Here is a 23,721-nt window from a genome sequence, read left to right on the forward strand (position 1 = left end):
GGGGGGGGGGGGGGAGCAGCCTTACTAGGCCACGGTAGAGGACAATGCAGCCACTTTTGATGAGAACTGATAGACTAAGATCAGAAAGGAGAGGAGAACCTCCCCTATCAGTGGACTTGGGGAGGGGCATGCATGCAGAAAGGGGAGGGAGGGTGGGATCGGGAGGGGAGGAGGGAAGGGCTTATGGGGGGATACAAAATGAATAAAGTGTAATTAATAAAAAAAAAAAAAGGAAACCTGATTTAAGAAGGCCAGGAAGAAAATGAGCTGCCTAAATATAGGTGTAAAAAGAGATATCTAAAGATCTGTGTCATGCAAATAATAAAATACTTTATAAAAACACACATACAGACATAATGAAGTTGAAAGATATCTTATTAGTTATAATGTGTTATAAATGGCATCTCTCTCCAAGAATTTATATAGACACACATAGAAGTATGCATGCACAATGTTTTCTTTAGGCTCCACAATTAAGTGATGTTAATTATAATCAACAAACAATACAAGAAAATTTTGAAAATGCTTTATTAGCTTCCTTTAAGAACTTCAGCGAATAGCTGAGGAGAGGACATTGCAAGCACAAGGACTAACAGTCAGGTTCCCAGTACCCAAGAAAGTGAGAGCAGGTATGATAGCCCGTGTATAAACCCAGTACTCAAAGGCAGAGATAGACTCCCAGAGCACGTTAGTGAGGAAGACTAGCTGAGTAAATGCTCGGTCTCAGCGAGAGACACTGCTTCAACACGGAAGGCAGAGAGGCATCTCTCTGGGTCTGGGAGAAGAGTTGACATTCCAATCTTCCCAAAATGTCACGAATTGATTACTACCTAAACCTGTTTCTACAAACTCCAAAGCTCCTAAGTTAGCCACCTGGCAGGAAGCATTCTGATAAAGAGCACAAGGATTGACTCCTGACCCCTCCTGTCAGGTCAATACGAATGGGCCTTCCAATCACTCAGACAGGAAAAGTGCCCTCAGGAGAGCTATCTCAATCTTTATTACAATATAAAATCTACTTACATTGTAGGTTGGCACAGTGGTTTCTGGCCATCATCTACTCGCACCCAGTGGGTACTCTGCTCACAATGGCCCCTTGGTCTTCTGTCTACTGTCATCACCAGAGGATGTGCCTTCCTCTACTCTAAATTGCGCTGTGTGCGTCTTGTATACTATGTTTTACTCCTCTGAATTGTTTCAATGGAGATCGAAAGGACCAGAGAGCAGAGAGATGGCCAGAATGAGAGCATTAGATTATCACTTTATAAGCTTCAAATAATCAATTTAGACAATTACCAGAAGCTTATGAACATCATACAAAAGAGAATCAGCCATCAAGTGGTGCTCCTCCATAAATAACTGAAAATGGATCAAATCTCCACATCCAGCCACCAGCACACAGGAGATGCATGACATGGAAGTTCATGGTAACTCTGAGTGCAGCCAGCAAGCCATACGGCAAACACCCTGCTACTCCCCCAACAAAAGAATTTGTGATAAAATAGGCAAAATGGAGGTGCAGGCATACCCCACTTGTAAAGGAAATGAGAAACCTACTAACGTCTTAGATTTTGTGGATTTTAGCTATAATTGTACATAGACAATTACTCATTCTCCAGCTTGCTTGAGACAGTGTCTCTTGTTCCCACTATGTATGCCAGGCTACATGAGCTTCTGGCCCATGACCTTCTGGTACATTCTTCTCTGGCTTCCTATCATGCATAGAAAAATTCCTACCGTGTGTGGCTTTTTAGATACTAGATTTCAATTCAACCTCTCATGTTTTTACAGAAAGCACATTATCACTGATCTATCCTCCTAGCTCTTTTTTTTTTTTTTATCTTATCTGGACCCTGATTCATTAAAAAATAAAAATATTTTTAAGACTTAGAGAAATGTAATCCAATATTCTCCAATACTGAAAAGTGATTACTTTTGGTTAATACTGGTAATGATATTAAAAATATAATCTTCCTACAGAGACTTGGATTCAGATATTGGAATTTTCAATTTATTTCAGATACTTAACTTTCAAGCCATTTTCCTTATTAAATGCAAAGAAACATACAAAATGAGTATTCATATTTCCTTCCTAGCATCACATTTCATCTCAGAGTCTACAAGTGTTGGTTATTGGAAATAAAGCATATGAATAACACACAAGTTGCTTCTGCTTAAACATAAACGGCTTACTATTATGATTATGTGCAAGCTGCTTCAGAGCTTCTTGAACCAATTTGAATACCATTTCACCATTCTATACTGCTCGGTCATCCCAATCAAGTCTAATGTTATGCATGAAATAAGGAAGCCTTTAGTTAGTTCTCAAGACAGGTTTTAAAATTTGACTTCATATCCACAATTTCTATCCCAACAAAAATGGGCCAAGCTCATGTTTCTGTGTCATCAACCAATAGACTGAAAGGCCATCTATGTTCTCTCATCACATGCCAAGAGAAAAGAGTGGTTAAAACAGACCTGAATAAATTCAGTCAACAAATTGCTCTACTCTTTGTTTTCTGGCACAATTAAATCAGACAGGTGTGACTTAGAAATAATGAACGTCACGAAAAACAGCCTTACCAGATAGGTGGAGGGCACTGGTACTGTTGAAAAAACTGAAAGTGTACTCTGTAAAGTCATCTGGGGACGGCACATCTCTTCTCCCCAGACAAAGCCCTTGCAGTGACAGAGCAATGATGGTTGCAGCCAGCTGAGGAAGCGTCTTTTCATCAGCACCATCGCTGCCCTGGATGCCAGATTTCCTCTGTAGCACCTTCGTCTCCATACACTACAACCAAAATCAAAGGGGAAATGTAAATGTTAGCTTCTGGATTTTCATTAAATAAGTCTTCTCAAAGGTCTTCTCCAATGCATGAGGAATTGTTCATCTAAAGAAGATTGGTCTGTAGGTATCATTTTACTATCCCAAAAGGACCTCGATAAAAGAAACATCTGACTTTCCAAATCTAATCCCATCCTCCCAGGGCTGACCTTTCCTGTGACTTTCCTGAGGATACACTTTTTGAAGTGGATCCCCTGCTCTTACAGCTTGCATTCTTTCCCTTGGTGATTTCCTCCCAGGTTCAAGGACTCTTGTAGACTGACTTTCAGCTCCGCACACCACCTCTGGTGGTGCACTGGTAACCCATGATGATTAATCTTAATGACGACATTTTCCATCACCTGGAAGAAGGGTTTCTAGCCATGCCTATGAGAGATTGTCTTGATGAGGTTCACTGAGGTAGAAAGACCCTATAGGTAGCATCATTGCCTGGGGCTGGGATTCTGGGCTGTCTAAAAAGGAGAAAGCAGGCTGATTACAAATATTCACTGCTGTCTTCGTTTTCATTCAGTGTGACTGACTAAGTGTTTAGGCTCCTACAGTCTTGACTTCCCTGCCTTGGTGGACTGTTCTTTAACTATGAGCCAAAAATACATCTATACTTCCTGAAGATGATCTTGTCAAAGTATTTTTGTCACAGTAACAGAGAAGCAACTGAGACACACTATTTACCACGACATCCACTGTGAGTCCCAAGCTCAGGGTGTACTCACTACAGGGAGTATATGGTCCCTGAACTTTTACAGAACATAACACATGTAGCCTTTTTTATGTGTGTATTCATTTTTCCTGATTAAATTCATTCCACCTGACAAGGTAGAATTTTGCCTTAAGTCCTATTATTGATCATGTTTACCTGCTATGGCTGTGTACAATGACAAGCCCACTATCAATGAACTGGAGTGAGTTGGTTCATCAAAAGAGAATATAAGCATAGGTTAACATGTCAACATTCAATTCCTGTGACATTGGAAAAGGAATAAGACAGCCTTTTGGAGTTATTCTCTCTGAGGTCTACTGGTGAGCTTGACAGGAGTCTATTCTCAACTGCAGTGGGAATCAGGGGCAGAAATTAGAAGCCCATGTGAGTCTAGCAAGTGTTTTACTCTGGGCTACACCCTCAGCAATGTTTTTACACATTTTTGACGAGTTTTGAAAAGTCCTATGAGAGAAAGGATCCAGTTGAGTTATAACAGCATGACCCTCACAATGATGTAAAGTTTTCAAAAAGATTGGGAAAAAAAAAAACATTATAGTCACAAGGTTCTGCTGAGAATAGAATCTTCAGCCATTGTTTTGACTCAAGAAGTCCTTAGAGTACATTCAATACCTACCTCTGGAACAGATGTGACTAGAATAAGCTGTCGTCAAATCCATGGATGCTTACCATAGACTAGAACACATCAAGAAAGATGTGAGGGCGCTGGGGATTGATTAAAGACAATGAAACATAAATACTTATGAACAAGAGTGAAGGAGCGGGTGGTATTTATATTCTGGTCTTGGAGTGTGACTGGATGAGGACACGAAGGTGTAAAACTGCTTCTCCTAGAAGTTGGTTGAAAACCATCTAGAATGGCTACTGGGGGCCTGACCCATGGAAGCCAAGTCCTGTGCATTTTAAGAGCTGACAAAGGCTGATGTGTAGCTCCTATGCTGTCTATGACAAAACAGCGGCCTGCAGAGAGATGTCAACAGCCTTCTGCCAAGTCTGGACTGACTGACAACCTAGGTAATTATGGGTAGATGGGCTCTAGGAACCATCTAGGAGTCACATATATTGCTATCTCTGGAAGATCACTGTCCTAAAGCCTAGAAAAGGCTCATAACAGTAGTTTACTTCTTGTTAACTACATGTAAAAAGTAGTTTTCTGTGTCCTGATATTTTATTCTCTAAAAATGTTTGATTTAACAAACACTGCAAAGGCTGAACATTGACCGTGTGGGGGCATACGCAGAAGCCCACTGCTACTCACCATCTGCCTTTAAGTACTGGATTTCCATTTCTATTTAATCTGCATTGAAAGGCAGCAAACAGGCAAGATGCCTAAAATCCTGGTGGATTATTCAAGCCAATCTTATAGCACAGAGAAATTGCAATGAAGATGTCACATATAGGAATGCATTTTTATTCAAAAATTGAATTCCATGAAGAAATCATTTTCTAAAACAGGGACAACTGGGCCAAAAGTTGATATTCACAGGAATAGAGATTCCATACAGATCTTTGCAAGATGTTTAGTAATATGCTCTTCCTTTTATATCAATAAGAAGAGAGATTAACCACATTTGCAAAATATAAAGGGAGTGCTTCCTAGTTGTCAAGCCAGAACAGGACAGCAGAGAGCTTTGGCTCTTAACAGAATTGATACTAAGGATTAAGTTTGGGTTTTTGTTTTTGTTTTTTTTTTTTACAAATCAAGGAATAATTTGAAAGATAAAAATACATTCACAGCCATTGTTTCATGAATGTTCACACTCCTTCAAACTGTGGTATGGATTCTCAAAGAACTCTTCTGGAAATACGATTCAACATTTATGAGGCAGACGGTGTAGGCTCAGTGGTAGAGTGCTTACCTAGCATGCACAAAGTCTTGGGTTCATTCCCCAGTATCAGTGATGATGATGATGATGATGATGATGATGAGTGTGTGCATGTGTGTGTGGTGTGTGCATATGTGTGTAAATATGTATGTGGTGTGCCCATGTGGAGACCAGAGTTCAATGTCAGTAATCCTCTTCTATTTTTTGAGACAGCGTCTGTCACTGAATCCACAGCTTGCCATTTTGGATAGACTGGCTGACTCAAAGTCCCAAATATCTGCCTGTTTGTCTCCAACCCCAGAGGTTACAGGAGTAATGAAAGCACCTGGCTTTTGCATAGGTGCTAGAGATCCAAATGCGGGTGTCCATTCTTGTGCTCCCAGCATTTCACCCAGCGAGCCATCTCCCCAGTTGTATATGATGAGAAGAAGAATAAACTTTACTGCAGATACCTTTGTCTGCTGAAACTTCCCATTATAAACCAGGAAGTAAAAGGTTCCTTGAAAGGCCAGCATTCCTAGAATAGTAAGGCAGCAGAAGACCAGATGCCCATTTCCTAAGAGTAGGAGCTGGCAGGAAAGGAGAAACACGAGCATGGACACAAAGTGCTAACCAGCAGAGGGGCTGCTGTTTGGGACTTATTATTGCAAATAATGCTTTTGCAAGCTTTTTTATCAATGAAGTCACTAATGATGAACTCATCTCTTAATCTGTTTCTGCCTTCTTCCCTGGCCAGAAGCCAAGACAACTAGACCCAAGTCTTCCACCACTACAGTTCATCTGTTGGCTATGGATCAAAAGCTTTGAGTCATTGGGTATTCAGGAGATGAGAGCTGACCTGTCACCTGGCCTTCCTACCCATCCACCCACCCAGCTTCTGGCTAAAAGTCATCCTCCACTTAGTCATTTCATTTCCACTCAGAATTTTAAATATGTCACTTACTAGCCTGCAATTGAAACCAGAAATACCTATCTTTCTTAGAAGTTTACTTAAGTCCTAGAAATGAGTAAAACGGCAAAAGTAAGGTCAACCCTACACCTCAGCCATCCATTAACTCTTACCTGGCTACCAGATGTGCCAAAGTACTTCCTGGTAAAAGCCAAGATGTCATCAGTCTCGTTCTGCGAAAGAAAGTAGGAGTCTTCATCCTCCCTGAGGCCGAGGAGGCTATGCAGGTAAAATGCATACTCTCTGTTGCTCATGTTGAGCTTTGAGGAACAGATCTCTTCCTGGTGAATGATGTAATAGAGGAGGAGGAGGGAAACTCTCTCGACCACCTCCTCTCTAAGCTCATCCTCCAAATCTCCACCAGCTGTGAGTAACAGAGCATCTGGCTCCAGACACTGTGGGGGAAAGTAAGGGAGAAAGAAGATAAAGCTAAGCTTTGCTCAGAACTCCAAAGCATTATCCACGTGAGTTTTCAACTGCTTATACCTTATGAGTACAGGGAAAGTCAGTTCTGGGAGCTACAGTCATCAAAGAGGGAGTCAGGTGAGACTTTTATTAGACTGTCATCTCCTGGGGACCCCTTTTCGTAAAAGTGACCTCTCTGTCCTCAAGATGTTGATTTGCTTTTTTGCATAAAGCCACCCAACTCCTTGGGTTTTAAAATGATGTCCTATTTAACATAGCATCCAATCCAAACTCTACAATTTTCTCCTTGATCTGACTCTTGGCAATGCTATTTCTTCTGCCTCATCTTATTCTTTCTCCACAATCTCCCTAAACTTATCTTTTTGTGATTTTGTTTCTCTGAAGTTTCATCAAGTTCTTTTCAATGTCTTAAAAGTTTCTTTGTTGCCCTCATTTTTCAGGTCTTAAAACATCACTCTTAAAATGTTACCCAGATGTGACAGTGCATGCCTTTAATCTCAGTTCTCAGGAGGCAGCGACAGGCAGATCACTATGAATTTGAAGCCAGACTGTTTTACAAAGCAAGTTCCAGGACTGTCTGTTTGACATGGAGAAGCCCTGTCTCAAACATATAAAACAAACAAATAAAATGCCATTCTCTTAGGGAGGACTTCTCCAAGGCTTTCAATCTATATTGTCCCTCAAAAAGTTGTTTTATAAAATTAGCATGCAAAACACATACTTTAAAATCTTTTAGACAGCCACATTCGAAGATCATCCTGAGTGAGTTATCCCAGAAGCAGAAAAATACACATGGTACATACTCACTTATAAGTGGATATTAGAAATATAATATAGGATAAACATATTACAATCTGTACACTTAAAGAAGCTAAGCAAGAAGGAGGACCCTGGGTAAGATGACCAATCCTCATTCAAGAAGGCAAATGGGATGGGCATCAAAAGAAGGAGAAAACAGGGAACAGGACAGAAGCCTACCACAGAGGGCCTCTGAAAGACTCTACCCAGCAGGGTATCAAAGCAGATGCTGAGACTCATAGCCAAACTTTGGGCAGAGTGCAGAGAATCTTATAAAAGAAGAGGGAGATGAAAGACCTGGAAGGGACAGGAGCTCTACAAGGAGAGCAACAGAACTGAAAAATCTGGGCAAAAGGGTCTTTTCTGAGACTGATACTCCAACCAAGGACCATTCATGGAGCTAACCTAGAACCTCTGCACAGATGTAGCCCATGACAGCTCAGTGTCCATGTGGGTTCCCTAGTAAGGGGAACAGGGACGTCTCTGATATAAACTCAGTGGCTGGCTCTTTGATCACCTCCCTCTGAGGGGTGGAACAGCCTTACCAGGCCACAGAGGAAGACAATGCAGCCAGTCCTGTGAGTCCTGATAGCCTAGGGTCAGAGGGAAGGGAAGGAGGACTCCCCTAACAGTGGACTTTGGGAGGGGCACGGGAGGAGATGAGGGAGGAAAGGTGAGATTGGAAGGAAATGAGGGAGGAGGCTACAGCTGGGGTATAAAGTGGATAAACTGTAATTAATAAAAAAATAAATTTTTAAACAGTGAAAATAAACAGGTCAGATTCATTTTAATACTTTACAGAAATTTACATATACAATTATTTAAGTATGCAATCAGAAAACCTAAAAATGACTAATGAAACATTTTATTTTCTACTTGTAAGTCCAAGTCTTTGAAATCTAGTGCACATTTGCCAGTACATCTCACTTCAGACAAGTCACACATCAATTATTCAATAGTCACTCGTAGCTATAGCTACTGTGTTGGGCAGCACATCTCTAGAATCGCATTTTCTGCACAGCAATATATTATGAAACTATTTTTGTTGACCTGACCTGTGTATTTTGTCTCTCCCCAACAAGAATAAGTGTTTATTTGGTCAGATTTCCAGCATGTGGCACAAACCTAGGGTTTAGGGTGTCTTAAAAATGCAGTGACGCTCTTCCCTCTTCTATTCTTGCCTCGGAGAATTGTCAAATGTTCCCATCGAAGGGAATCAGAACATATCATCCCCAAAATATATCACTTCGGCATATTGGCAATTCTGAGTTAAAGGCAAATGGGAAGCAGTAAATATGGGTGTGCTCTCTGCCCTCTTTCTTTCTTCCTAAAAAGGAAGATTAGATTTCCATCCAGAAAAGTCTCCTTTATACATCAAGAACAAAACATTCTTATCCTGGGGAACTCATACAAGTCTATCAGTCTGTATAGACTTTATTAAGTCATACCTGACGGCTATCAATTACTTTCCTTTGTATATTTTCCAGTGAGTTCTCACAGTTCTCTTCCCCAAAGCCATTTTTTCTTCCTCTTGTTACATCTCCACAACTCATTGTTTTTGTTGTTAAAATGGTATATATGCCCTCCTTCTGTGGGGTATTCTTGTCTTTTTAGGTAGCTGCCTTTGCCACACAAAATATCAATACAAATAAAACTTACATTCTTTTCTTCTGTTAACATCTTGTTTTCTGTTGAAGTTGCTGATCTAGTCTTAGAGCCCTTTAAGGCTTAATGGAAAGATTTTTCTACCCTACACTCTGATGCATTGTTTTAAAAGCCACTGAGAGACATAGATCCTCTAATTTGAGATGGTCACATGATATAATGAGCTCAAAGTAACATCATTGGACATGGAGGAGGTGGGGAGGAGACAGGAATTGTGGCTGGAAAGTTTTCTCAGCAAGAGAAGAGCTATTCTTCAGGGAAAGTTAGGCAATTGTCTCAATATCTGGGAAGCAGTTCTGTAGCCTAGCAACAAGCTCAGGCTGAAGCATTGGGCAATGTCTATCTTAAGATTCAGGGAGGTTCACTCCACTGTGGGAATAATTACCCAGGGTCTTTTAATGTGTTATCTGAAGTGTAAGTTTGGGAGGGTCTAATAACATGACTGCTGTGTGACACTCTGGGTAATAGCTGGGACATGCCATACACATCAGGAAGAAGCTGAAGACGGCTATTTTTAAAGCAGAGCATGAAAGTATCCTTCCTGAAGCTACATGCACTGTAGCCTGCTTCCTCTCCAACTCAGCTTCTGGAGACACACAGAGTTCACGTGAAGACGTATGTTCAATGTGGATATTGAACTCTGCTCCGAAGCCACAGCAACTCTTTTGTATTGCATAAGCCGCCCCCTTCCTACAGAGAGTGAATGCATTGGTAGCTGATAATAGGGCTGAAACCAAGACACAGACACTAGCTGGGTTGAAAGTATCATGATAAAACCGTTCTGTGTACTAAGTAACTTGTGAAACCATACTACAGAAGTGTTACTTACAATTTACTGACAACTTTGGGCCCAAAACCATGCTATGTACATCACACATGCAGATGTCCCTCAGAATGTAATCTAGCTAATGCTAGAAAAATATTTAGCTCAAAGCATACAATATGGAAGAGGAAGTTACTTTTTTTCTGAATTTAAAAAGTTGGAGCCAATTCTTGTTCTGTGTAAGAAGACTTAATCACACTAAATAAAATTAACTAACTTTTGTCTGAATTTTCAGAAGCTTAATTAAATAATATATAACTATGGACCAAATAAGCTTTTAAAAAAAAACAGCATTTTTATAATTGAGTCTTTGAGAAGCTACAGAGGCCAATACCTTGAGGGAAGGAAGCTATAGAAGCCTAAGAAGTTACAAAATAAGAATTTGTCCCCTTGACAACTAGAACTGGTGAAACAGAGAGGAGAACTGAAAAGCTTCAGTTCATCAGCACTAGATTTGGTCTTCTGAATGAAGTATTTAGCAGTTGGCATAGTTGTGTATGGGAGAGGATGTTTAACATAATTTTACAAATATTGCCATCTCATAAGGATCAAAGTCTATCCACGGCCGCACACCCCAGTGAAAAATTCTTTGTTAGAGAAGAAAAGCCTCATTCAGGATGAATCCACCACTGTCCCTTTAGGTCCTGTCAAATGAAAGCATAGGGCCTAAAGGGAGAAAATACAGACTCAGAGAATTCATTTTTAAAGACTTCATAAGGCAATGAAGCTGGAGGAAAATTTAATTAATTAAACTCCAAGCAAGGGCTCTCCTTACAAGCTAAGTGGCCTACGGCGTGGTGGTGACCATCCAGCACTCCCTGAAGTCAACTCAAACTGACTCTTACAGTGCATAACCCAGCTTTGCTTACGCCAGGTGAGAACTCTGATCACAAAGAGCAGCATGAGAGCTTTCTATTCCACAGCAAAAAGACAATGAACTACGACAATTTCAACACTGGTAAGTATGATGTCTGCATCTTGTTGCTTCTCTCTTTCTCTCTATCATCTATCTCTATCATCTGTCTATCTCTCTGTCATCTCTATCATTCATTCATCTATCTATCCTCTAACAATCATATATCAATCAACTATCTAATTCTATCTATTTACCTCTCTATCATCTATCATTTATCATCTATCTATCATTTATCTATCATTTACCATCAATATATCATCTATTTATCTATCATCTGTCTACCATATATCATCTAATTATCTGTTTCTCTATCTATCATCTATCTATTTCTGTTATTCATGTATTTATGCAAAGATGACATTAAAGTGGAGGAGGTCTCTGAGGGAAAGAGAAAATGGGTAGTGGGTATAACGAGGCAAGGCAGGAAAGAGTACTGGGAGGAAATATGGCCAGAGTATGTGTTACACTTAAATAAAAATGTCCTTATGAGACATTCTTTGTACAAAGAATATCTGTTGACAAAAAAGAAAGCTGTGCAGCTGGAGAGATGCCTCAGCAGTTAAGACCCCTGGCTGTTCTTCCAGAGGACCTGTTTGGATGGATTCCCTGCGCCACATGGCAGCTCACAACTGTAACTCCAGTCCTGGGGATCTTACATCCTCTCCCTGCATCTGTGGGCACTGCACACATGGGAGGGACAGACGTACATGCAGACAAAATACCCATACAGATGAAAAATATTTTTAAAAAGAAAAGACAGCTGTTACCAACAAAAAACTTTAGAAGTTTAGAATCCCACAACGTTTAAATTTGTACCATTCATGACCTTTTTCAAATCTCTAAAACCTTTATAAGGTATCTTTATCAAAAGGAAATTATATTGCTTCCTTTTCTAGCCAAAGAACTTGAAGGGTGTTTGGGTGGTAGCAAGGATGCATTAGAACTCATTCCTATGTAAGTGAGTTCAGAGAAATTAATCAGATACATATATGCAAGTTACAGCGAGTGAGTTGGGGGTGGGGCCAGTTGTGAACTGAAACAGTGACAGTGGCCTTGAAAGGGTCTGAAAACTGCCTGAAAATTCAGTTAAAATTCTAAACATATGAGACTTAGGATTTTAACTGAATGAAGGGGGACAGCATCTGGGGTAGATGGGAGCGGGTTTCTGAGGAAAGTCACTGTTTAAAAGTCCCCAAAAAGGGATCACACAGTGCCTTGAAGATTAGGGACTATAAAGGACTTCAGGTACCCGAGCGTCATGTACCATCACATGCCTCTGTGTCCATGTGATTCTATAGAGATTCTATAGAGACTCATTATATTTAATTAAGGATTGGGAAAAGAGGTTTAATATGCTCCAATGGCTGGAAGTTTCCAGTATAGAGTCATTTCCCCTCCAGGAATCTGTGCAGGGTCCTGATTCCCACTATGAGTGGGTTTATTCTATGGGGGTTATTTCTGTTAATCCCAAGGATGGGAGGAGAAAAACCCACTGACCCAAATCGCCATAGCCAGATTAATTACAGCATGCAATTAATTCAAGCAAGCTTCTTTGTTCATGTACATGGATTGCCTTCCCCTGAGGCAGAGTTTGAGAGGTCAGCATTGGATGTGAGGAAGACAAGGCTTTTATAGAGCTCGAGGCAGTTTCTAAATGGAGAATTTGGTGGGCAAAACAGATGGGGTTACAAGGAAAACATAAGCCTAACAAGTTAGTCCCTCCTGAAACAAAAACATGGTGGCAAAGTGAGCATGACATAGTCATATGAGTGAGTATGAGATAATCATAACAACAGGTAGTCATACCAAGGTCATAGGCGGTCATACAGCCTTTTGAAGCACAGCTAGGGTTGCAAGATGCTGTAAACAACTTTTTGAACCAAGACATGGTGGCTGTTTCCTGGAACGGGGGCAGAACCATTTGTAGTTAAGGCTACAGGAGGGCATAGCGCAATCCTTGAGAAACAGAAGTCTAATCATAAAGAGGAATAAACCTAGTTTGTTTTCTCTATACAATGGCTTTTAAGCTTAAGGTGGAGGCAGGGTGGCACCCTGCTTAATCACTCTGTTAATCCAGTAAAACTCCGAGTAGGGGCTGGGAATACAGGGCAGCTGGCAGAGCTCTTGCCTAACATGCATAAAGCCCTAGGTAAAATTCCCCAAACTGAAAAACAAAAACAAAAGCAAACATTCCAATTATTCACAACAAAAAAATAACAAAAGACAGGATCGGGGCCAGACTGTTCATTTAGAAGGACTACAATGTGAGTGGATTTATTTGTAAATGTCCAGTGTTCTCAGGTACCTCATACTGATTTTTCTAATTCCATTTCACATTTTTCCTACTCCTCCTCACAAATGCAGTAGCACTACCCCAGTCCTTATTTTCCCCAGACTCGGAAAGATACAAACCCACCCCTTGCTCATCTGGTTTACCACAGAGTACCTAGCACAAGCCCAACCTGTCAACAGTACGTCTTAAATTGATGGAGAGACTCAACAACAAGCCAAACCCTGTAGTTTGGGACAGAACTCAAACATCTATGAAAGTAGGTGATTCTTTCCACCAGCTTTTCACAAAGCACAGGAAAATGTGTCTTAGGCTCCGTACAGAAGGAATATTCAGAAGGATCAAGCTCTCTCCTATCACCTTCTCTTCTCCTTGGTTTCCCAAAGGAAAAGAACAGCCATAAGCAATGCTTAGAAGGAGCATTTCCAAGCCAGGAAATAGATACAATTCAAGTGGAAGCCAAACTGCCCAAACCCTTGATAACGTCACTAAAAACAACATTAAAAAACCACTCACTCCTCAGCTCCAAACATGGCAACAGTCTTGCCTGATTATATTCACCCAGCAAAACTAATATTCAAGCAGTCTTAATAAGGCACTTCATGTCATTAAAGCAGGACACGGCCCTGCGGCAGATTCTCAGAGGACATTAATAAGATATGACTCCTGGTTATGTCCAGTGGGATATCTGTTGTTACTATCTATATCTATTCATGTCATCCCAGACAAGCTGCCTGTTATAACACATTTCCTCTGGGACCCACTGGGTGTTTTAATAATTAGGGAATTATTTATCATCCACAAAAAGCAGAGGAAAAACTCTATTTGTGCAAGACCATTTCTGTCACAAAAAAAAAGGCAAAACCAGAAAACATTTAGCCAGGAAATGCATGCCATCACCTCATCCTTAGCCTAGAACTCCTCTGTTGGATTGAGAAATCCAGCCAAAATTTACTTTGGAAGCAGTTGTGTGTTTCTGTTTTACTTACTTATGCTTTTACTTATCTATGAATTTGTAGGTTTTTCCTTAAAAATGTCTTTGGTCTGAAACAGGGTGAAAAAGAGGGATTGTGTTTGCCATTGTTTTAGGACCCAAGCTCTCCTCCACAGCGGGACTTGGAGGACCTCATCCTGTGACCCCACACATCTACAGGGCAGCCCGATGGACCCCCTCCCATGACACCCAAGCCTCCTAATGGGGAGGGATGATCAGTTCCTACCAATCTCATGCTAAAGTGACCTAGAGAGGGTTGCAAGTGCAGAGGGGGATATGAAGGGACTGGGAGATGAGTGGGATGGGGGTGCATGATGTGAAATTTAGGAAGAATCAATTGAAAGTTTAAAAGGGAAACAGGGGGAAAGAAAAAGAAAGAAAGAGAGGGAGGGAGGGAGGAGAGAGAGAAAAAGAGAGAGGAGGAAGAAGGAAAGAAAGAAAAAGAAAGAAAGCGAGGAAAGGAAACTGAAAACAACCACAACAGAAACACCACAGGGAAGTCAAGATCATTCTAGGGAGGAGGAAGCCTTAATGCAGTACCTATGATCCTGGTGAGCAGACATGGTAGGGTTCAGCTGATAGTTGGGAGAAGGAAAGTTGTAGGAAGGCTGTGCACTAGGCTGCCTTTTGGGAGGCATGGGTCAAGCTTCTATCCTAAACGCAGCATCTCTCTCCTGCAGCTCTGATACCTCACCACTAGTGATCATCCAGGCATTAACTACCTGCATGCCTCACAGAAGATGAGAAAACACCCACTGGCACCCAGGAGAGCACACTCCGGAACTGAATGTTAGGCAGAGAGCAGAAGGCTGTGGTTGCCTCCTGGAAGATCAACAGCCTCTGTCTAGCACTGTGCCTGTTCACAGCAGAGTAAAAATAAAAAAGATCTCAGAAAAGCAGAAAGGAGGAAGGACTGAGCATTCATGCCAGCAACCCAGCACCCCTGATGAAGCAGAGAGGCTCTCGAGAGCTTAAACAGTATTTTCCCAATGAAAAACCATCCCCTTGTGGATGGATTGCTGTAACCCACACTGCACTTGCCACTTGCGTATGAGCTTTGTACGTCGTTTTGCTGATTTCTATGCGACCCACTGTTCCTTTCCGGGCGATTCCTAGTACCCAATCCCACTTTACTTTACTAACCAGCTTGCAATCTTCTTGCATTCCATTTGTTCTCTGTGGACACCCAGTCCTCTCGAACAGGATTTTGATGAGGCTCTGTGGATGATCGAGGGACCGGCGGTCACCAACAGAAAGGACACTCAGGACTTGTAGCAGGCCTTGGCCCCCAGCGCGGCTGCTGTCCTGAGTGCGGACTTTGTCAGTCTCCGCAGAGGAAACAAGGCTGAGGGGGTAGGACAGTAGCACCACCAACACTGAGAGGTTTGTCCAGAAGCACATATCCACTGTTCCCTTGGCTTGAGGTGGGCTGGGGTGGGGAATGGGTGGGAGGCTACGTGAGGGGTGAAGTGACAGCCAGAGGAATTCCTGTGGTGGAAGGGGAAAAAACAACGGCTTCAATTTTTGTACACGCACCAAGTTTGAACAGACTCACTAATTGGGTTGCTAAACTGACTTGCAGCGGCAGCAACAGGGGGTCCGGATGTAGCTTGTAACGCCAAAGACGGTGGCCAGCAAACCGTACCTACGTTAACTCCTCAGATGATCAGAAGAGGGTGCGTTTTCCGTCTGCAGGCGGTGCCTGGCACAGGACCTTAAACAAATTCTGTGAAGTCAGTGAAGAAAATTAAAGAGAAAATGACTTCTAACGAAGCTCCAATATCGCACTGAATTAGAAGCCTTTGAAGAAGACCAACGTACTAGAAAAAAAGTTACATCCAGGAAACACTAGTTAGTTTTTAGCTTAGTAGAAATCAAGACTCTGGAAAATGAACTTTCTTAGAAAAACTTCAAGCCCCCAGAAGGTGGGAAATGTCCTCAGAGTAAATCAGAACCTATGGAGAAAACAAAATCTCCAATCGACTATATAAGGAGTGCAAAATGTTTTCAGCATCTCTTGTCTGAGCCAGAGATGAGCCAGTAATTCACTTGGGGGTAATAAGAAAATCCTGAGACTAGTTTTATGGTTAAAAAAAAAAAAAAAAGTTTCCGACTCTTATGTTAGTGTTTTAAGATGAGAGACTGTGACAATAAACCTTTCTAAACACAGCACTTACCTCAAGGAGAAATAGTTATTTATCTTGAGCTCCCTGGACCTTTAAATCTCTGCGAGCATTTTGTGGTCCCAAAGTCCTCTGTTTTAAAATTCCTTGACTGTGCACTGGGAGCTGAAGAGGATTATTTCAGCCCAGAGACATTTCTAGTTGCTATGGAGAGGGCTGCTAAGAAGGTAAAAATGAAGGTGGATAAAAGCAGACCGTTTCTAGCTGATGGACTTGCAGGATAATCAAATACATGTGGTTAGGGAATTATCCTTTTATATCAACATTTAGCACAACATTTTAGAATTATCTACAGCCATTTGCCTCCGAGGGACAGAATCTAAGTCAAAAAAAAAAAAAAGAATCCACCTTGCAAAATGAAAGAGATTCATGTTAGATGAGGCATTTCCCTGTCCAGCTGATCACTGTTTCACCCAGCCTAAAATCAAGAGTTTTCAGAAACTGCAAATATTTTAAGATTCAGGGAATTCATAAATAATGTTTTAAACTAAAAGTATTCATTGAAGGAACACATTTCTTACCTGAAAAGTAGGTAGCTACAAATGGATGACTTGTGCCAACTACTCATTGAATACAAAAACTGGGCACAAAAGAGCGAGATAACCACAAAAGAAATTTTGTTCCCTTTGATGGACATTTGGAAGGAAAACAGTGTCAGAAAACACCAGGGTTCTGTTTAACTACCCATTATGAATGTGGTTTTTGTCTCAAACGTCAAAGAAAGGGACTTGACCTTTTCCTTATAAGCACCATGGTGATATTAACTGGAGTTAAAGGCTAGACTCAAAGCAAGAAGAAGCAAAGACTAGACTTTCAAACTGAGGGTCCAGCAAGGGCAGAGGAACCAGCCCTTAAGCTGTGGACTTCAGGGCATTGAACCAAAACCCCCTAAAGGCACACGTTCATTGCCAGCGGCTGTCTCTCCGGTAGGATCCACCATGTAAGGTTTGGCCTTTCCAGCCTCAAGAGCTTGGTTAACAGCCGCTAAAGAAATAATAGTTCAGTGCTTATGCAACAAATTAGCTGGCCTTAATCTCCTCATTAATTAGTCTAGTTACAAGGAACAAATCATCAAATATATTCAATTCCCATAGCATCACCTGCCCTATTGCTCCAGGACTAGTTCCTGACATGCCCTGATCAGCACCCTCAAGACTATGGCCTTGCTAGAGAATTTTCACCCACTCCCCAGTTCTATAGCCAGTGTCCAGCCTGAAAGGCGTCCATGGTTTCAAGTTCTCTGACTCGGGGTTGTAGTTTTCACCTTTGTGTTCCCACTGCCTGTTTCCCCAGCAAGACTGAAATTAATCTCTCTTACATGTGTTTTCATTTTCTTTTGTTTATTTGTTTTTTAATTTAAATTTATTTTTTATAATTTATTCACTTTATATCCTGATTGTAGCCCCCTCCTTTGTGTCCTCCCAGTCCCACCCTCCCTCCTTATTCTCTCCTTCCCCTCCCCTGTTCCTCAGAAAGGGGGAGTCCTCCTCCACTACCATCTGACCCCAGACTATCAAGTCTCATTAGGACTACCTGCCTCCTCATCCTCTTCCTCTGTGGCCTGGCAAGCCTACACACACACACACACACACACACACACACACACACACACACACACACACACATCAGCAACAGTCCCTGCTTTCCTTACTAGGGTACCCGGATGGAGACTGACCTGCCTATTGGCTACATTTGAGCAGGGGGTCTAGGTCCTCTCTGTGCAGGGTCCTTGGTCGTTGCATCAGTCCCCACAGCCCCCACCTGGACCCAGATATTTTGGCTCTGTTGGTCTTCTTACGAAGTTCCTGTCCTCTCCAGTTCCTTGTATTTTCCCACTCTTTCCTACGACTCCCTGCACTCTGCCCAAAGTTTGGCTGTGAGTCTTAGCATCTGCTTTGATCTCCCACTGAGTGGAGTCTTTCAGAGGCCATCTGTGGTAGGCTTCCATCCTGTTCCCACTCTTCAGCTGCTTCCAGCGTCTATTCTATTTGCCCTTCTGAATAAGAATTAAGCATCTTCCCTAGGGTCCTCTGTTGGGGGTTGTTTTGATACTGTCCTCAAGATCTGGTTATTCCCCAGATATACCTATCCTTGTTGTGTAAACCTGCCTAAGACATACCTGATTGATTGATTGACTGGCCTTTGTTTAGAATGGGGTAGGCATGGCTAAGGTTCTTGGGATTTTGAGGACAAAAGAACACAGGAAGGAGATGGGAAGAAAGGAGGAAGGAGGATGCCATGATGGGTTAGCATGGAGAAAAACAAAAACAAAAACAAAAACGTGGGTGGGGAGAAAGGACTCCAAGAACAGTGTGGATGGAAAAAAAACACCAAATATAAGCAAATGTTTATAAGATTATGGATAAAAGGTAGCCCAGGTAAAGACTGTTAAGGAGAATGCCTGCATGGGGGTTGAGAGATGGACGGTGAGGTTATTGAGATAGTGTAGGTAGAAATATCTGCCTGGCCCAAGGTAAATAAAGCAATTATAAAATCTAACAGGCATCTATGTCTTATTATGCGTGATAGCAAATCAAATAATACTATCACAATAATTATAGGGCTAATAATATATACCATATAGCCCACACCTTTTTACTATAACAGTCCTCCTTGTTACTTAGCTTCTTTAGGTTTCTGGATTGTAGTATGGTTATCCTGTGCTATATGGCTAGTATCTTCTTATAAGTGAATACATACCACGTGTGTCTTTCTGGTTCTGGGTTACCTCACTCAGGATGATCTTTTCCAGTCCCATCCATTTGCCTGCAAATTTCATGATTTCCTTGTTTTTAATAGCTGAGTAGTAATCTGTTGTATAGATGTACCACAATTTCTGTATCCATTTTTCAGCTGAAGGACATCTAGGTTGTTGCCAGATTGTGGCTATTATGAATAAAGCTGCTATGAACATAATTGAGCAAATGTCTGTGTTAAATGGTGGAGCATCTTTCAGATGAATGCTCAGCAGTGGTATGGCTGGATCTTGAGGTAGCACTATTCCCAATTATCTGAGAAAGTGTCAAATTGATTTTCAAAATGGTTATACAAGTTTGCTCTCCCACCAGCAATGGAGGAGGTTTCCCTTTCTACGCATCCTCACCAGCATGTGCTGTTATTTAAGTTTTTGGTCTCAGCCATTCTGATGGATATAAGATGGAATCCCAGAGTCATTTTAATTTGCATTTCCCTGATGACTAAGGACTCTGAGCATTTCTTTGAATTTTTCTTCAACATTAGCTATTCCTCTGTTGAGAATTCTCTGTTTAGTTCTGTGCCCCATTATTAATTAGGTTATTTGGTTTGTTCAAGTTTAATTTCTTGAGTTTTTTATATATTTTGGATATTAGACCTCTGTTGAATGTAGGGGTTCCCTGGGGTTTGTATGTATCAATTTTCATTTTTCTGCAGCCTGCTGTAGGCCTTGCTGCTCTTGCCAGGGGTCTGTCTAATCAGGAATCTGTGACCTCCTAGTTTAGGAATTGTGTTACTTTGTTTTTAAGGAAGAGAACTAAAAACTGCTTTATCATTTTACTTTCTATGTAAGTTCTTCCTAGGTTACTTTAAATTCTGACCCATGATGGGCACCATTTGTTGATGATTATTAATATTTAATATTGATTTATCTTTTAGCTAAACAGTGGTTATTCCTAAACCAGCTCTATACTCAAATCATCACAGAGAGATTAAGATTTATTTAATTAACCTAGAGCACAATGCTGGGCAATAATTACTCCATCTTAAGCCTCCAAGCCCTCATAGCTTCCTCACATTCAGATTTCCCACATTATACTTGCTTTTTAATCATATCTCAGGTCCGGTTCATTTTTCCTGATGTTTCTAGGTCCTGTGCTCTTGGATCTTTATTCCCACTCCTCTTTTATCCTCCCCTTCAAACCAGGATGTCCCACCCTATTCTTTCCATTGCTCAGTATTGGCTGTTTGTTTTTATTGACAATACAGAGAACAAATAGTAGCATATTTACACAAACTCAAGACAGGTGATGCTTATTCTAAGCATGCAATGTCAGGATTGAAACCAGATAGTGGGGTAGATAAATCAGCATTTGAATGAACAAGGATAAATTTTATACATTCCATAAGAACAGTATACCAACAGTTTGGCTTTCTGTACATTGACCTGTCCTTTGATGAGAGTGGGGTGTTGAAGTCTCCCGCTGTTAATGTGTGGGGATCCATGTGTGGTTTAAATTTTATCAATGTTTCTTTTACAAATTTGGGTGCTCTTGTATTTGGGACATAGATGTTCAGAAACCTTCTTCCAGCCCTTATTCTCAGGTAATGTTTATCTTTGTGGCAGAGGTGTGTTTCTTGTATGCAGGAAAATGTTGGGTCCTATTTATGCATCCATTCCATTAGTCTGTGTCATTTTATTGAAGCATTGAGTCCATTGATATTGAGAGAGATTAATGACCACTGACTGTTAGTTCTTTTTATTTTGATATTGGTTATGGTAGTGTGTTTGCATGCTTGTCTACTTTTAGTTTTTGTGTAATGAGGTTATTTATTTCCTGTGTTTTCCTGGGTGTTGTTAGCCTTCTTGGGTTGGATTTTTTCTCTTGTATCTTCTGTAGGGCTGGATTTGTGGATAGGTACTGTTTAAATTCGTTTTTGTCATGCACTATCTTGTTTTCTCCATCTATGATGATTGAAAGTTCTGCTGGGTATAGTTGTTTAGGCTGACATCTGTGTTCTCTTACGGTCTGCATGACATCTGTCCAGGCCCTTCTGGATTTCATAGTTTCTATTGAGAAGTCAGGTTTGATTCTGATAGGTTTGTTCTTATACATTACTTGACCTTTTTCTCTTGCAGCTTTTAATATTTTTCTTTGTTCTGTACATTTAGTGTTTTGATTATTATGTAGCAGGAGGATTTTCTTTTCTGGTCTAATCTAATTTGGTGTTCTGTAGGCCTCTTTATGCTTATAGGCATCTCTCTCATTAACTTGGGTAAATCTATAATTTTGTTGAAAATGTTTTATGGGCCTTAGAGATGGGAATCTTCTTTTTCCTCTGTTCCTATTATTCTTAGGTTTTGTCTTTTCATTGTGACCTTGATTTCTGGGATGTTTTGTACCAGGAATTTTTAAGATTTAACAGTTTCTTTGATGGATGCATCAATTTCTTCCATTATATCTTCTACACTTGAGATTCTGTCCTCCATCTCTTGTATTCTATTAGAAATGCTTACCTCTGTAGTTCCTGTTTTCTTCTCTAAGTTCTCTCTTTCCAGAATTGCCTCTGTTTGTGCTTTTTTTATTGTTTCCATTTCCATCTTTATGTTTTGAACCATTTTATTGATTTCCTTCACCTTATTTTTGTGTTTTCCTGTATTTCTTTGAGTGATTTAATCACTTCCTCTCTACAGGCCTCTCTAATGACCTCAATCTGTTTGATTGCATCTTCCTGTATTTCTTTACAGATTTTATTCATTTCCTCCATTATCATCTTCATAAGCATATATTTGTCTTGTGTTTCAGGGTATCCATGGCTGCCTTTGGATAACTAGGTTCTGGAGATGCTATATTGCTTTGATTTTGTTGATTGTGTTTTTAGGCTGGCCGTTAGCCATCTGGTTATCTTTGGTGTTGGCTGGTAATTTTTGGTGCCCTCTGGAATCCTGGTAGGGGGCAGTGGGAAGAGCTCTGGGCAGAAAGCTGAACATGCCTGCAGGAGCCTTTCTCAGATTGGTGGTTCTCAGGGAATTGCTGCGGCTCTCCTCAGGTGTAAGATCCTGTGGCTAACTGGACTTCTTAGGAGCCCAGGGGCTCTCCTCTCACCAGGGGAAGTTCAGGAGACCTGCCCTCTCTTTCTTGCTCTAAGGTTAATGAGCTGCAGCTGCACAGACACTGAGCTCTGACGCAGTGTTTGCTGGGCTCCACCATCGTGGAGAATCAGCTAGCCCAGAGGACCGGTCAGTCTCCACAGGGAGACAGGTTGAGCTTTGGAATGGCTTCTGGGGCTGTTCCTGTGGCTCCCGGGCATCAGGAGGCATCTTTTATGTCTGAGCACTATACCAGCTTTAGCTTTTACCAGTTAGATGTACAAAAATCCTCATTTTTCAGAGGTGCTTGGGTTCATATAGCTAGTGATGTCACAAGAAATCTAAGTCTGTCTACACTAGAGCTGGTGCGCCCCCTGCCAAGCAACTGTTGGTTGCCATGAGACCTGTGATTTGTTTGTTTGTTGTAAGATTTATTTATTTTTACTTTGTGTGTATGTGCATCTGTGTGCCTGAGAATATGTATGTGAACCTCTGTGCGTGTAGGTACCCACAGAGGCCAGAGGGAGGCATTAGATGCCCTGGAGCTGGAGTTGCCGGTGGTTATGAACCACCAACTGTTGGTGCTAGGGACCAACCTTGGGGTCTTTGGAAGAGCAGCAAGCTTTCCTAACTGCTGACCCATCCTTCCCATCTTTCACCCATATTTTATAAGTTTCCAAACTGCATGTAGATAATAGGCAGCTCTACAATTCAGGGGACAAGTGGTTCCCATGTGACTATATTACAAAGGTAATAGCACAGTATGCTTTAATTTTTGCCTTCTTGTGCACTCAATCCAAATATTTTCAGAGAAAGAAATTGAAATATAGAAATTTCAAACAAATATAATTTAAGGCTTACCCTTTTTCAAATACTTGCTGATCCTGCTTATTACTGGGTAGTTGAATTAAATATAGTTTTTTTTCTCTAAATGATTTTCTCCATGTTGTGTTAGTTTTCATCACTGTAATGAAATATTTAAAAAGCAACTTAAGAGAGAAAACGCTTATTTTGGCTTACGGTTTCATAGACTTTGGTCCATGGTTAATTCCATTGTTTCTGGCCTGCAAGCAGAGAGGTAAAACATTCCAACAGGGAGCATGGAACGTGCCTAACCTCCTGGTGCATAGAAAGAATAGAAGAAGAAGGGGAGAGAGATGGGGGAGGAGGAGAGAGACAAAGTGAGAAAGAGATAGAGAGAATATGATATATCCTTTAAAGACACACCTCTATCAACCTTTCTCCAGCCAGCTCTACTTCTTGACAGCCTTATTCAGCTATGAACTCAATAGAGTAATCGACTGATGAGGTTAGCATGTGGTTAGCACACTCATTACCCAGTTACATCTCACTAGCATCCTCATCTGTGGACCACATCTTCTTATGAACCTTTATAGCCATTCCAGCCTGTTCTGTAATAACAGAACATGAAAGAACTATCCAACCAAACAGGAAGTACCTACAGGTAGGCACTAGTCACATACACCTCTCTGGGACACTGCA

General features: G+C 41.1%; 1 protein-coding gene across 1 annotated transcript in view; it reads right to left on the reverse strand.

Moving 5' to 3' along the window:
• Nucleotides 1-16,495, reverse strand: part of Slc39a12 (solute carrier family 39 member 12) — an 89,877-nt gene extending 73,382 nt beyond the window's left edge. The window contains exons 1-4 of the mRNA XM_055593807.1: nt 16,428-16,495; nt 15,394-15,738; nt 6,452-6,733; nt 2,584-2,791 (exon numbers count right to left, since the gene is read on the reverse strand). Coding sequence (XP_055449782.1) covers nt 2,584-2,791; nt 6,452-6,733; nt 15,394-15,651 — 748 coding nt within the window. The 5' untranslated portion in view covers nt 15,652-15,738; nt 16,428-16,495. The remainder of the gene's footprint in view (nt 1-2,583; nt 2,792-6,451; nt 6,734-15,393; nt 15,739-16,427) is intronic.
• Nucleotides 16,496-23,721: the final 7,226 nt, after the last annotated feature.

This window comes from Psammomys obesus, unplaced genomic scaffold (assembly GCF_907164565.1).
Source record: "Psammomys obesus unplaced genomic scaffold, mPsaObe1.curated_primary_1811, whole genome shotgun sequence".
NCBI lineage: Eukaryota > Metazoa > Chordata > Mammalia > Rodentia > Muridae > Psammomys > Psammomys obesus.